Source organism: Syngnathus floridae, chromosome 5 (assembly GCF_059516105.1).
Source record: "Syngnathus floridae isolate MCC-2025c chromosome 5, RoL_Sflo_1.0, whole genome shotgun sequence".
Classification (NCBI taxonomy): domain Eukaryota; kingdom Metazoa; phylum Chordata; class Actinopteri; order Syngnathiformes; family Syngnathidae; genus Syngnathus; species Syngnathus floridae.
The window spans coordinates 10,665,837-10,681,197 of NC_142417.1; the positions used below are offsets into that span (position 1 = coordinate 10,665,837).

A 15,361-nucleotide genomic window follows, 5' to 3' on the forward strand; every position below is an offset into this window, starting at 1 on the left:
ATAGGAGTGCTGAAACTGAACATGTCAGAATGTTTGTGCAATCCCTGCAGTGAACAGTTAGACTGGCAGAGGTGCGACGGGCAAGCAAGACGACTCGGATTTCCCTTCAAGTGGATGATCAAATGCAGGGACGGCTGTGATTGACACGCTTCGATTGTGACTGAGGATCCTTTTGTGGTTGAAACAGCAAAAGTCATGCGTCTTGTCGCAAGTCTGATCACTTTTCTGACATGCACGGTGAGAATGTGTTTATCAGTACATGGACAATTTTTTTTTAGCAGTACTCTGCTTCCTGTGAATCATACAGACAAAAAAAAGTTTAGTACAACAGTATTATTGAAATGTGATGTAAATTAGTTTAATACTTCATCCTCTTATTTCTCTTGCGTTTATATTGTGACTATGTGAGTTATTCTAATATACTTTGTTCTGGATTTTGTTGACTTTTTAATCAATTGTAATGTAAATCTATTTACGTAAATACATGTGTTAAATTTTTTTGCTGACAAAAAAAAAACCTGCTTGATAAAATGCTTTTAAATGGATCATAAAAAGTGTAATTTGTACAATTTAATAATTATACAAACATTAAGGATGTGTTTTTCAGCTGCTTGTTTTAATACCACATTTTAGTAATGAGCATACTTTTAAAAGCCGGTAGTGTGTGGATGTTAATGACATCATAAATGTCAAATTAATCAACCTTGAAATGTTGCTGTTCATCATTTCTGTTGATGTTGATTAGGTCGGTGCAGTGCACAGTACAGGCCCGAAGCCAGGATGATAATCTTTATGGGGTTAACTGCTGACATCTTTGGAAGCTTAAAGCTGTATAAGTCATGATAAATCCGATCTTGTTTGTATTTGCAAATGTTAACATTTTCTTTCACTTTCATTAAAAACATACAAAAATGGTGTAAGTTAAGACAGAAAGTGTCGTAGAAGTAGAACAGTTGCAGATCATCATGTAGTATCCTCATGGGGGAATTTCCCAATTGTTTGATATCGTTCTTATGAGTAACATAAATTAGGTCACAATTAGGAATGAATATATTAAAATTGTTTGTATGAAACTGGATTTGTTCAATCCACTTTGCCCATACCGGCCCCTCCACCAAAACATATCTGTGGTTGACACATGGCCATAACGCAGTTGGATTAGTTTATCAAAATGAAGAGAATTGTCAACTGTCATTATTTCTTGATGGTCATTCTCATTCCGATTGTGTTTCAGACTGTGCAGGTTCTTTCACAGACTGAGCATCAACCCGGCTACTGTGAGTTCTATGAAGAATGTGGCAAAAATCCTACAGTGGGAGGGACCCTCATACCTCCCATTGTCCCCTGCCGAAATTATAGCCAGGCCCGAGAACTGACGGGAGAACACTACCGCAAACTTCAACAGGTCTGTAGTGATGGCGAGAAAATGAAACTCATATCAAACAAAACAACTAACCATCTTGTTTAACATGTTCCTCAAATGCAGGTGTGTCCCATGTTGGACAAGGGAGTTGGCAACACATTTGCATGTTGCTCCATAAAGCAGTTGTCATCCTTGGAAATGAGTTTGACCCTATCGAAGGCCCTGCTGGTGCGCTGCCCTTCTTGTGCTGAAAACTTTGCCCACCTGCACTGTATCAACACCTGCAGCCCAAACCAGAGCCAGACAGTCAAAGTCACAAAGGTCATGAATGTCACTAACCTCGGAAAGACCAGAGAGGCTGTGGTGGCGTACCAGGCATACATCTCCACCACCTTTGCAGACGCCGCCTTCCAGTCGTGTCAAAATGTACGGATCCCTGCCACGGGAGGCTTCGCCATCGCCACTATGTGCGGCCGCTACGGCGCCAAGTTGTGCACCCCCCAGCGCTGGTACGATTTCCAGGGAGATACGGGCAACGGTCTGGCGCCGCTGGACATTGATTTCAGACTCATAAAGCCGGGAGAAACGGAGGGAGTACCGAAGGGTGTGATTCCCTACAATGGGCGAGCCTTGAAGTGCAATGAGACCACGCCGTCCGGAGGTCAGGCGTGCTCGTGTCAGGACTGCAAAGGATCGTGCCCTGTCTTTCCACCTCCCCAACTGCCACCGGGACCCTTCAGACTTCTGGGCACGGATGGCTTCCTTGTCATTGCCATCATATTGTTCTGCCTCCTGATCTTTTCCTTCATCTTCTTCCTTGTGGTTTCTTATTTGGTCAAGATGAAGAATAAGCAGGATGAAGAGAAAAAGAAGAGGAAAGACAAAGATCAGAACTTTAACAATGTGAGTCAGCGGGTCATTCATCCGTCAGAGGTGACGTGTGCTGACAAGAACAGCATGGCCGCTCAGGCCTTCCTTAGCTCTCTGTTTCAGAAATGGGGAACATTCATGGCTACTTATCCCCTCATGGTGAGTTTCTGGTTCACAGAAGATCACTTTCTTTCTGTATCAAAATGCTGGTTGTCACACAAAGTTGTCTGACTCGGTCATCTGTCCTCGCCATCTAAGGTGCTCCTGGTGTCGGCTGTCGTCGTCGCTGCGTTCGCCACCGGCCTCATGTTCATGGAGCTCACAACTGACCCAGTGGAGCTCTGGTCGGCTCCCAACAGCCGAGCTCGTCAGGAGAAAGATTTTCACGACAAACATTTTGGCCCGTTCTTCAGGACCAACCAGCTGATTTTGACGGCACCAGGCAGAAAAGGCCACATTTATGAGTCTTTGCTCTTTGGGTCACAGAACTTCAGTGGGCTTGTCTCCAAAGAGCTCATCATTGAAATGCTGCTTCTCCAGAAAAAAATACAGGTGAACGTCACAGGAACCGATTAGAGGCTAATCAAGATGATTAACTACTTCTTTGATTTTTCTTAGGATATTGAGTTCTGGTCAGATGACCTAAATCGCACAGCAAGTCTGAAGGACGTGTGTTTTGCACCACTGAACCCCAACAACTCCTCCCTGACCGACTGTGCCGTCAACAGTCTGCCACAATATTTTCAGAACAGCCTGGACAACATCAATGCCAAGGTGAACATGACTGAGCTGGGGGAGACCAAAGAAGTGGATTGGAGAGATCACCTCATCTACTGCCTCAAGTAAGCACTCTTGAAGATGCATGCTAACTGCCACAGCGTTCACTCAGAGACCTTTTTCTCTCTGTGTCTTCTCAAGTTCACCTCTATCATTCAAAGACATCACTGATCTAGGACTGAGCTGCATGGCTGACTATGGAGGTCCAGTCTTTCCCTTCCTGGCTGTCGGCGGCTATCAGGGTGAGCGGCTTGTAGCACCAACCTCAGTTTGAACAAGTGATTCTCAAGTGATCGGTTTTAAAAGGGGGTTGTATTAAAATGGGAATTAGACTAAGGTGTCTATCAGATCAAGGAGTCCACCATGATTCCTCTTCCAAGACAAACAACAAACTGCTATTTGACTGTAGATTTTGCATCCACATTAGTACTTATCTAAAAATAAATAAACATCATGCTTTCAAACATATTTGCCCTTCCAGGTGACGAGTACACCAACGCAGAGGCCTTCATTTTAACCTTCTCCCTCAACAACTATCCGAGGACCGACGTAAAATACAACGTAGCCATGCAGTGGGAGAAAGAGTTTCTGAAAATTGTCCAAGACTACCAGAGAAACCCGGCTGCCAATTTTACGTTTGCATACATGGCAGAGGTGTGGTAAAACTCTGGAAAGTCACAAATGATGTTTTTTTCCAGCAGAAAAGTATGGATCCGTTTCTGTCCACAGAGGTCTCTGGAGGATGAGATCAATCGAACTACAGCAGAAGACATTCCCATCTTCATGATCAGCTACGCCGTCATCTTTGTTTACATCGCTGTTGCTCTGGGAGAGTATTCTTCTTGGAGACGCATACTGGTAAGACTTACTTACACATGGCATGGTCTATAGACAATCGTAGTTCCGAAGGAATTTTCCAATTGTCTGCATTCATTCTAGGTGGATTCAAAGTTTCTTGTGGGTCTCGGTGGGATTATGGTGGTTGGCTGCTCGGTGCTGGCCTCCATGGGCTTCTACTTTTGGATCGGAATTCCCTCCTCGTTGGTCATCCTGCAGGTCGTACCGTTCCTGGTGCTTGCTGTCGGAGCTGACAACATCTTCATCTTTGTTCTAGAATATCAGGTGTTTATTTTTGTAGATCGTGACTTTTCCGAGTGCGTTTATCATGACTATTTGGTATAATGTTTTTGTTTACTTTGGCAGAGAGATGTGCGGCAGCCTGGAGAGAAAAGAGAGCAGCAGATTGGCCGCGTGCTTGGAAACGTTGCTCCCAGCATGCTCCTGTGCAGTCTCTCTGAGTCTGTTTGCTTCTTTTTGGGTAAGGAAAAATATTCTTCTACCATTCTAGACAGTTTTATCAATACATAACATATTCCTCAGTTCTAAAAGGATACTATGGCGTTGTACAATGTCATGGAGTGATTGGCAATTTAATATGTTGGCGGCCATGGCTCAGGCAGTAGAGCGGGTCTTTCAGAAACCGGAAGGAAGAACCCAGCTCCGTGTTGTTGTGTCCTTGGGCAAGACACTTTACCCACCTTGCCTCCAGGGTGTCATTGTAAATGAGAAAGCGTTCCCAATTGACTTACCTGGTACAACATTGAAGAAAATAAAATGAAAATAGTTTTTTTTGCAATTTCTGTACAATGTGCCGTGTTTGTTTTTCCTCCAAGGTGCCCTGTCCACCATGCCTGCAGTGAAGACCTTCGCTTTGTACGCAGCTTTGGCTGTGCTTATGGACTTTGTCCTCCAAATGACAGCGTTTGTGGCACTGCTCTCTCTGGACGCCCGGCGCCAAGACAAAAACCGCTGCGAGCTGCTCTGCTGCGTCACCGTAAAGACCCAGAAACCCGACAAGCCCAACGAGGGCTTCCTGTTGCCCCTCATGAGGAACTATTACGCTCCCGTGCTGCTGAACCGTTACATGAGATTCATTGTGGTATAACCTCTAAGAGTTACTTTCATTATTCTGACATCATACTACTGTCATGTTCAAAAGGTGTTCCACCCCCACTTTCTCATCAGATGTTGGTGTTCCTCTTCATGTTCAGTGCTTCTCTGTACCTCATGTTCAATGTGACAGTGGGTTTGGATCAGGAACTGGCGATGCCCAAGGTCAGTGCGGTACAGTATTTGCAGACTGCACATAATCATTGTTTTGGCTCTTTTTATGATGCCTCACAAATGTATTTTTCTCGTTTGCAGGGCTCATATATGCTGGATTATTTCCAGTATTTATACAAATACTTGGAAGTTGGCGTCCCAGTTTATTTTGTAACAAAAAGAGGCTTCAATTTTGCCACAGTGGAGGGTATGAACGGTGTGTGTTCCAGTGTTGGCTGCGACCAGTTCTCAATGATCCAGAAGATTCAATATGCCGCCAATCACCCTGAACTGTGAGTCCTTTGCATTCAAAATCTTGCCGCTCAGATTTCACACTGTCATTCAATGCGACACAGCACAAAGCATATTCTATTGCCTGACACATCCTTGAACCAACTGATATCATAGTAGCAACTTTTATATCTTCACAATCAGATCTGATTGTCAAAATGTCAGTTACATGATCCGCTCTGGGCTGATAAAGGTCACTTGTCACAGAGTGTGCCAAGATTAGAAAACGATTATACCTTTGATACGTGATACAAAGCAAATTTGACAGAACTTAAAAGTGACTATCCAGTATCCTCGTACAAAGTGGGTGCTAGATATTTTAAAATTGAAATCAATGTGAAGGCCAACAATTTATTTCCATCTATGCGCACGACATTTTGAATACCTGTATACTGTATAATGCACTGTTATTGCCTTTTGTAATGTAAAACGGGACTAATATTGCTGTTAACATCTGGGTTAGTCTCTTTTACCAAGAGGCCGGATGCAAATTTACAATGCTATTTACTTTGTGATACAAAGAAGCCTTTAAAAAACAAATTATTATATTTGTGAGGATCTTTAACTGAGGGATCCCATATTGCCACTGTCCAATTAAAAACACATATCTACCATGAATGATTTTTTTTCTTATCCGAAAAAACACTTCACAGTTTTTACAACACCAGCCTTTAAAAGAACAGTGACAATATTATTACACCTGTTTGATTCACGTTTACTCCAGTTAATTTACATCATGTTATTATTTGGTCTGTAGATCTTACATTGGCATCTCTGCAAACTCCTGGGTTGATGATTTCATCGACTGGCTGAACCCGGGATCCAGATGTTGTCGACTTTACAGCTTTGGTCCAAATGCTGGAAAGTTCTGTTCTGCAGACAAATGTGAGCATGGCTGTTGATGATGCAATGCACATTCACTACGAGTCTACCAAATGATGTGTTTTTACGGCTTTCTAAATAATAAACCCACCATGCCCTCATCATAGCTCCTCTTCTCTGTGGACGAAAGTGTATGGCGATCCCTGCAGATGGCGTCCTGCGGCCCACGGTGGAAGAGTTCAACCGCTTTCTTCCTAACTTCTTGGCTAACAGGCCTGACCTGCAGTGTCCCAAAGGGTGTGTATTGTTCGTAAAGTACACACACAAAGTTATCGCGACCGACAAACTGCATACTCACTTGGCTGTGATTTCATCGTGAAGAGGACTTGGAGCTTATGACACGGCTGTGGTGAGAGACGACAGTGGAGAAATTATTGGTGAGACATCTCAAAAATCACAATCCAAACGCTTTTCACAAAGGGAGCCACCTTATATGTGGCGGCGCTTTTGTCTGTGCACACAGCCTCTCGCTTCATGGCTTACCACACACCTCTGACCAACTCTCAAGAGTTCACTGCAGCACTATTGAGGGCCAGAGAGCTGGCCGACAAGATCACTGAGGGCATGCGGAAGATAGATGGAACCTCTCCGGACTTTGAGGTCTTCCCTTACACGTAAGAAGTTCTTGCTGTTGACATCATTCTTTGTTTTCATCGTTTCATCTTTCTGCCATCTGATGCAGCACCAAACAGCTGATCTTCAAACGTGTTCCAAACTCAGTGCACTAAAGCAGACACAAACAAGCATATTGTTTACATATTGACAGTTTTTTTCCATCCAGATTTCAAATATTTCAAATTCTTTTTTAAGGGGTTTGTCGCCATTTCCCCTCCGTTTTCAGTTTTTTTTAATTGTTTTTATTTTAAGCAAAATCAATTGGAAACACTGAAACGCCCAATACAAGACATCAAGATGTCAGTTTGTGTAAAATGGGTGGTGGGCCTACACATTATCAGATTAACAACCTAAATTTGAATATTTATTCCACAGTACATAGTTATATACCGTATTTTCCGGACTAGGCGCACCTAAAAACCTCAAATTTTCTCTAAAGCCGACAGTGCGCCTTATAGTAAGGTGCGCCTTATATATGGACCAAATTCCGGTCTAAATCTAAACTGCCCCGAAGCATTGCATCATAAAATCAATCATAAGTGGCCCGCTGAAGACTATGAATCATGAATCAAAAAGACTATGGATGCTGGGAAGCGACATCTACTGGATCTGTTGATGATTTGAAACGCTTCCCCTCCCAGGGTGACCAACGTTTTCTACGAGCAATACCTGACTATCGTACCGGAGGGTCTCTTCAACATCTCACTGTGTCTGCTGCCAACATTCATCGTGTGTTGTCTGCTCCTGGGCTTGGACCTGCGCTCCGGCCTGCTCAACCTCATTACCATCATCATGATCATTGTGGACACTGTTGGGGTCATGACACTCTGGGGAATCCATTACAACGCAGTGGCCCTCATTAACTTGGTTACAGTAAGTACACAGATTTGATGGTTAGTTGTTCAATCGAACAGTCTGGTGCAGTAAGACTCCATCAATTTGTCTGTTTCTTTATGTTGTTTTTTGTTTTCTGTGTTGAGCATCTCTTGGTTGCAATTGTTTACAGGCAGTGGGCATTTCTGTGGAATTTGTGTCTCACATGACAAGATCGTTTGCTCTCAGCACAAAACCCACACATGTGGAGCGAGCAAAAGAAGCCACCGCCAACATGGGCAGTGCAGTAAGTTACAAAGTCTACTATTGATATGAAGACATTTCCAAATTGCAGTCTTAGAGGATTTGCTTTGAACCTTGAAGGTGTTTGCTGGTGTTGCTATGACCAACCTGCCCGGCATCCTTGTTTTGGCCTTTGCCAAAGCGCAACTTATCCAGATCTTCTTCTTCCGCCTCAACCTGGTGATCACACTTCTGGGGTTGGCTCACGGACTCATCTTCCTCCCTGTGGCGCTGAGCTATTTCGGTACGTTTTTTTTTTTTTTTTTTTAAAACTCGTGAAAAGTTAGGGATATTCTCATTTTGGGTTTTATGACCTGATCAACAGTTCCGTCACTTTTGTCAGTACACTCAATTTGATCTCTTTTAATTTTTTGGAATGCATAACTTGCTCTTCAATGTTTCAGTCATTTTTGCTTACCCAAACTTTCAGTGGTGTATGTCATACAAACACTTAATCTCCATTTGTGCTTTAACCAGGACCTGGAGTGAATAAAGCCGTGCTGCTGCAGATCCAGCAGGCACAAGCAAAGACCTGCCAGCGATTGGAGCTGACAAGTCGAGATAACATGAGCTACGAAGACAATGAGAGAAAGTCGGAGCCTCACTCTAACGCTACAAAGGCTGCCGTTTACACTAATGGCCCACCACAGAGTATGAAACACAAACAGGAAGAAGTGAAAATTGACCGTTTTTGAGCTCAAAACAACTAAACAGACTATTATAACGCTCTGATGAGTAAATAAATACCTCTATACCACATAAAACTGGAGATGGACAAGCAAATAGAGGGAATGCCAGGGTGTATTTTGCTCCACATGGAAATCATTAACCTGACTACATACCTCCATCAGAAGTGGCCTGAAGCCCTGATCACAACAACTCACAATTGTGTATCAGACTCTCTTTACACTAATATGGGAAGAGAGTGAGCACATATACCTCCTCACAAGCATTGCACAGTTGTTCTTTCATGTTTTAATTTATGTTAGGACAAGAAGTGGACAGATGTTCTTGGATTTTATACTTTTTATGAAATGTAATTATTTTGTGGATGTACTTTACATTAGCACTGAATTAAAGGTACACACTCCAACGTTTTCTCAAAATGCAGTTCAAAAACATAAGTTGGACTTTGCACTTTGGTGCCTGTTTTGCAGGAGCTTTCTAATATGTATTGTCACTTACAGACTTTATTGTATTTTCTTAGTGAGGCAGAAAATAAATATACTTTCGCACCCAAACTGTACACAATGCACTCTAGCAAGGTTTGGTTCGGTCTTACAAAAGTGATAGCAGGTCCAGATACAACCTGTTAGTTACGATACTGATCAAACTTCTATTCTATTTTCTTAAATACGGTCGATACAAAACTGTTTTACATCAGAATTGTGAATACATTTTGTTTGCCTTCAACTCGAAACAAGTTACAAAAAACGGAAACAAATAAAAAGGGTATTTCCATCTTTTTTTAATTAACAATGCATCCCTTTGATAGGATTGTATGTTTCTTTAGGTCATTAATGCCCCAAAACATACTGTACACAATATACAGGGGAAACCACAATTCAGGCAACAAAAAAAAAAGAACTTATTAAATTATAATACAGTCTTGAGGAAAATATAAATAACTTTTTTCTTCTCTGGTTGAGCTCACTATGGTACAGACATATAATAAATAGATCAGATCTGACATCACTCAGCTGATCTATGAATCATCTCTCTATGAGTCCATTTGTGTAGCAGCATTAGAGCAAAAAACAAGCCAGTGGAAGCAGAGATCAATCTAATCCCATCTCCCTGGCATCCTTGTACAGATTATTTAGTCACCCCCTGCCATCTCAGCCATTGACAGTGATATTGCATGGTGTGTGTGTGGGAGGGGATCGAGGGTATTTCTACCCCTACACTGTAATGGCGACCTTAAAAAAAGTGTTACAAGCAGGAAACAAAGTAACTTGGCCCATGCGCGTTACACATGCAGTGGAAGTGAAGCACAGAGGTAAGAAGGCATAATGTTGGGGAGATGCTGGGAAGATGCGGGTTTTGGTGCAAACCTTCTATTAACTCATTCTAAACAATGAATAGCAGATACAGCGCACTTAGCTCTATATCATCGCACTTCCTGACTAAAGAAACAGAATCTTACCAAAAATGCAATGGCTGAAGGAGGACATGATGCAAAAAGGATGATATCTAGCATAAAACTACATGCTATTCTTCTCATGTACTTGGTAAAGGTGGCTTATACTGTATAGCGCTTAAGATGACAATACTACAGATGTTTGATTGTCTCAGATACAAGAAATAAGAAAGGAAAAGAAACTGCTGTCTCTCCTGACGGGAGGCTACAAGTTGCGGGAAAGTAAGGAAAAGAGAAGCATAAACACACGTGGCTTGTACAGATCACAGGTGGGTGAATGTGAATCACAAAGACTCCAGATCCTAAAAAAATTAAACAGCAGGACCCTTTTTTAGTGTTTTGTTTCTGAGGGATAGAAAGCACACAGGATGTGTGGACTCACAAGGTGAAGAATTTCTGTCATGACAGAAGACAACCTCTGGAAGGTGACAGTCAATAGATTTTTTTTTCTTTTGAAACAGCGTGAGTCATTTGTCCTTTTGATCCAGTTTGATTTTGTGATGCATTATTGAGTGTTGCTAAACTTTGCCAACCCTCTGAAAACAGTATTTGGTTAAGATGCTCCTCTTTTTCGCCCGTTAAAAAATTTGAAACAGCATTCGGCGGTAAAACTTTGTTTGCAGTTACTGATGTTCTTCATTTCCAGCTGTTCTTTATTTGAAGAAGAGCGAGTGACGCAACCCTCCCTTTCTCCTTCACTTCTTCCTTGCCTACTCGTACTCTTGTTTTCAGCGACCGAGACACGCCAAACCTGCTCCCACCCTTGGAGCCATATCTGTTTGTCAGTCTTTCGTGGTTCATTATTGGGTGGCGTGCTCAGGGACTGGTAGGCAATACACAGGCGGGGATGGAGGATGATCAGGATTCTGCAGAAGGGTCCTCTTCCTTTTCACCAGGTTTTGGCAGTTTTGTCAAGATTGCCTCAGCTTCTTCATACATCTAAAGTAATCAAGACATAAACATTACCTGATAAATCTTACATCTACGTTGACTTGAATGGGGTGAGTAAAGAAAGTTAGACTTACTGGCATGAACTGCACATCCTGGAAAAGCTCCTGTATGAAACGTCTGGAGGTCAGGCGAAACATACAGTGCGCTAAGAGGTGAGACACCTCAGAGTACAGGCAGATGTCATCAAACGCATATGGAAACTTCTCCTTTATTCTAAAGAGAAATCGTGTGAAGCAGGACACAAAATAATATGTCAGAAAAAAAAATAAGTTCACTATTTTTCAGATTGTAAGTCGCACCAGTTAAAAACAAAATACAAAAAGAAAGGGGGAAAAAAAAGTGACTTTTTTCCCTTAAGAAATTTATTTGACAAAAATCGGGACCAAGAAGTGCTTGGACTCGCATCAAAAATTCCCTTTCCTTAATCATGTGGACGGCAGCGAACGAGTTACAGTTAGATTCTGATTCGATAGAAGTGCATCAGGGAGTACGGATGGAAACAGTTCAAGCGTGAGCTACTGATTGGTTTAGAACATAGGCCGGGTTCAGAAATTAATGGGAGGGCAACATGCTCTGCCTCTCAAAACACTAACACTCAGAGTGGCGTCGCAGTGAATTAATTTCTAAACAGTTTCATTTCCATATTCTATATTTCTATATATTATATATTTCTATTCTATGTTTCTTTTTATATATTTACAAGTCGCACCTGAGTATAAGTCACACGACCAGTCTAACCATGGGAAATAAAAATGTGACAAATAATACAGAGCATAGAGTAAAAGAAACATGGCAATTACGTGAGAAGTCCTGTTTCGTGGCCTTTGGTCCCTACAGACGAGCTGAGGTTGATAATGAGGCGAAGCACTTCTTTTCTTAGCAGCACTCGGGGGGCAGGGCCGTCCTCTGATATTGCCTTGCCACCTACAGAGGGATGACATAACAGGATCGAAAATATGGCTATGGTGTCAATTATTGCTCGTGTCTGTATACAATACTGAGGAAGAAGGAAGGGGAGGGTATTAATCACCAATGACAATGTCGCTAGGCGTGGGTGTGCCACAGACAGAGCCTTGTGAAACGGCGGCATCGCTGCAGCCTGACACGCCAGAGAATTTGGATTGAGGCATCACCTCCAGACGATGGCCACTCTGGCCTCCCCAGGATGGGAAGTCTACATAATCTGAAAGAACAACAAATGATGAGTTCCAGCTCACGTTGATTCTTACCGGTTTGTCATTTTTACATCACAAATGAAATAATTTCTACCCACAAATCAAATTTATGTGCGCGTGTTGTGTAAAATTCACCTGTCCGAGCCCGTGTGCTGTTGCTTGGTGGCTGTGCGGGGTATCCAAGGACGATGGATCCTACACAATAGAGGCAGTTCTCGTCTGTGTGATCCTGCAGTCCCGTCTCATCTGAGTCCACAAATTGGTTTGGGCAGTCGCCTCTATTTGCGATCAGCTCAGAGATACTGAACTGCTGCTTCAATATTGGGAGGGCAGGACGATCACCTACAGGATTAATAATGCAGACATTTGCATAATCTTTAAGTATCAGTGAAACATCTCCCTTTTGCAGACAGTGTCAATTCAAATCCTCACCATTATCGTCACCAAACAGAAAGCGTTTCCTCTCCTCTGAAGGCGGGCTTATCCTCTGCTGAAAGTATGCCATGTCTCTGATGTGGAACATGTCGTTAATGTCCACAGGCAGTGCAAGACCAATGTAGTCATCGCTGCACCCATAGGTGGCGCTGGAGACCATGGAGCGCACAGAGGAGCAGCGTTGCAAGGTGCTCTGGTTGATTGGGCTTAGGAGCTCTTCTTTATCCAGGGAGGCAAAACTTAGAGCCTTCAAAAACCTAGGGAGGCCGAGAGGAGAGGTACGTGAGAGGATTCGGGGGGAGAGACTGGGAAGGGAAAATGGGGAAGTAACAGCAAAACATGATGGATAGAAAGAGAGGAAGATTTGGTGATGTGAGGAGAGATTGAGAAGGAAGGTGGAAAGAAGGGCTACAGCACATCAGAAGCTACAGCCCAGTCAAGTGTTGAATCACGGCGTAGACAAGCTTCAAAATATAAATCAACAAATATGGTAATGGTAATTGTATTTCTTCATAAAGTGGCCTGGATGTTTTGTGACTGAACTGCATGGAGTACTGGACATGCATTAGGGGAAGAGCCTTTTTTGGGGGAGGTCTTTACTTGTATTTTCGGCACTTACACTAAGTGATCCCCATAAAAACAATTACCGTTATGCTTGTGTATGTGGTTTTTTTTTTTGGGTCAAAGGCTCTTGTTTCCTGAGACTGTACGCTGTGGAACAAGAGCGTTCCTCCCTACCAACTTTGCTACCACCAGCACCACCTGTCATTTCCGTCTAAGTGGCTGGTCATGATGATGCCACATCACGAAAGAAAAATACAAGGTTCAAAAGTGTTGGTTCGTTGTACATAATCATAAATGTGTAAATATGATCAGTGGTTATAAGTCAGATGAGCGGGATTGCAACTAATGCTAGCAACCAATCTACAAGGGACTTGCTGGTAAGTTCTACAGGGCTCAAAGCACTGGTGACGACCCCTGTGGGCAAATAAGCAATAAAGGAGAGTAAAAGAAGACTCGCACTAGAATCTAACTAACAAGGACACTCGGCAAGTTCCACCCACCGCGGCACCAGGGTTCTGGACAGTCTGTGGTATGGACTTAAGACATTGGACTCTGGGCAGGTACTTCTCCTGTCTGATATCCTGACAAACACAGCAGAATGTCCACGCAACAACAAACCTGTGACGAGTGCTGATGTAGACAGAAACTCAGACACTCCCCTTACGGACTGATGCTCTTTTAAACAAAATTAGGACGCATGTCTATCAATACATTGCTTAAAAAAGTGAAAATGGAAGAAAACATGGAGCTGCTTGTCCCTGATTTATGTATTTTTTTCAATTCAGCTTCCACGCAATTGGAAGCAGGAATGCATTTGTGGGAATGTCCATTCAGCCGGAAGACCATTTCTAGTACATCCCAAAGGTCGCATGTATTGCAATAAGCACCATTATCAGCAAACAGTGAAAATGAACCATTGAGAGAGAGAAAAAAAAAAGAATAATCAGAGTGCTTTTGATGACTGTAGTTTCCATAGTCTTACCTGCGAGGTGTGAGTCGAGAGTCCAAGCTGCCAGTCTTCATCGTGATGGTGTCTGTGAAGAGCACATCTTTTGCAGGTGAAGCCAGCGCTTCACTATGGGACAAAGACGGGTGTATCCGTTGTTGCTGCAACCTCTTCAGTGTGGCATAGCCCAGCGCGTCTCTTGGGCTGGTGTACATGAAGCTGCAGTCAGCCAGGCTCTTGATGGTGGTCACTGAGGGGGACTTAAGAGATTGCGCTCGACGGGGGAGTGTGTGCGAGGAGCCGGGTGGTACCAAAGAGACAGTGGAGGACTTGGATGCAGACATGTGGTTTGTCTGTGCCTGGGGGGTGAGAGGGGACAGCGTTTTGACAGTCTTGGCTGAGACGACTGTGTTGAGGCTAACGCAGTCAGAAGAGTCCGGTTCAGGTTCGGAATGCTCCGGGTTTCCGACGGTTTCTCTTGATGGACTAGAGCTCATGGAGCTGATGCCGCTGGTTGTGGTGTCCGTGTTAAAACTCTGACTGCGGCTTTTGAATTGAGTACCTCCCGCGCTTCCTCCCCCTCCCACATTACCCCCACTCGATGAAGAACCTCCATCTCCTCCGGTCAGACGCTCTCGGCTGCTCTGCTCCCGTTCTCGAGAGGGATGCTCCACGTGCCCTCCCAGACCACTGAGTGCCAGGCCTGAGCCTCCTCCCCTACCCAGCTTTCCGTCTACAAGATGCTCCTCAGAGCCCCCTCTGGTCCCGACAAACGACGTCTCCAGGCTGACAGTGGGACTCTTTGGCATTGTTCTGCCATTTAACACAGTGGTGAAGACGTCCCCCTGGGTTGGGACGTAGACAGAAGGCTCTGTCACGGTCCGGTTACGTCTCATCTTAAACTCAGTCGGTGTGCGCGAGCCCGTCGGGGTCTTGGGGTCACTTGTAGAGCGCAGTTTCTTAGTGGGGAGGGACAGGGAGTTGAGGAAACGTGCACGAACAAAGCGTGTGGAGGCCAGGATAGTGAAGGGGCTGCGGTCCTTGACTGGCTTGGAGTGTATATACAAAGGAGCCTCATCTGACTGGTCCAGAACATCACATTTGTCATCGTCCAGGATGTACATGTCTGAAAC

At 43.7% G+C, this 15,361-nt stretch overlaps 2 protein-coding genes across 3 annotated transcripts in view; one reads left to right on the forward strand and one right to left on the reverse strand.

Moving 5' to 3' along the window:
* Nucleotides 1-9,683, forward strand: npc1l1 (NPC1-like 1). The gene is made up of 21 exons (XM_088376195.1): nt 1-237; nt 1,235-1,405; nt 1,487-2,392; nt 2,492-2,785; nt 2,852-3,075; nt 3,152-3,252; nt 3,492-3,664; nt 3,740-3,868; nt 3,950-4,132; nt 4,214-4,328; nt 4,684-4,949; nt 5,036-5,125; nt 5,216-5,406; nt 6,162-6,289; nt 6,394-6,523; nt 6,608-6,663; nt 6,750-6,900; nt 7,543-7,774; nt 7,908-8,021; nt 8,099-8,261; nt 8,495-9,683. The coding sequence occupies exons 1-21, from the start codon at nt 196-198 to the stop codon at nt 8,710-8,712; spliced, it is 4,077 nt and encodes a 1,358-aa protein (XP_088232321.1). The 5' UTR covers nt 1-195; the 3' UTR covers nt 8,713-9,683.
* LOC148398111 (rapamycin-insensitive companion of mTOR-like) overlaps nt 9,466-15,361 on the reverse strand; it is a 19,647-nt gene continuing 13,751 nt past the window's right edge. Inside the window, exons 31-38 of one of the 2 annotated variants that reach the window (XM_088376194.1) lie at nt 14,265-15,354; nt 13,783-13,863; nt 12,716-13,023; nt 12,419-12,625; nt 12,139-12,291; nt 11,909-12,032; nt 11,183-11,321; nt 9,466-11,096 (exon numbers count right to left, since the gene is read on the reverse strand). In XM_088376194.1, the coding sequence (XP_088232320.1) occupies nt 11,016-11,096; nt 11,183-11,321; nt 11,909-12,032; nt 12,139-12,291; nt 12,419-12,625; nt 12,716-13,023; nt 13,783-13,863; nt 14,265-15,354 (2,183 nt within the window). In that variant the 3' untranslated portion in view covers nt 9,466-11,015. The remainder of the gene's footprint in view (nt 11,097-11,182; nt 11,322-11,908; nt 12,033-12,138; nt 12,292-12,418; nt 12,626-12,715; nt 13,024-13,782; nt 13,864-14,264; nt 15,355-15,361) is intronic. The other variant, XM_088376193.1, reaches the window with a different exon arrangement.

Bases quoted from the DNA above. Each gene is read 5' to 3' on its own strand.
- npc1l1 (XM_088376195.1), top strand. From the start codon at position 196: ATGCGTCTTGTCGCAAGTCTGATCACTTTTCTGACATGCACG. The intron at 1,406-1,486 runs GTCTGTAGTGAT...CCTCAAATGCAG, and splicing joins ACTACCGCAAACTTCAACAG to GTGTGTCCCATGTTGGACAA. The intron at 8,262-8,494 runs GTACGTTTTTTT...TGCTTTAACCAG, and splicing joins TGTGGCGCTGAGCTATTTCG to GACCTGGAGTGAATAAAGCC.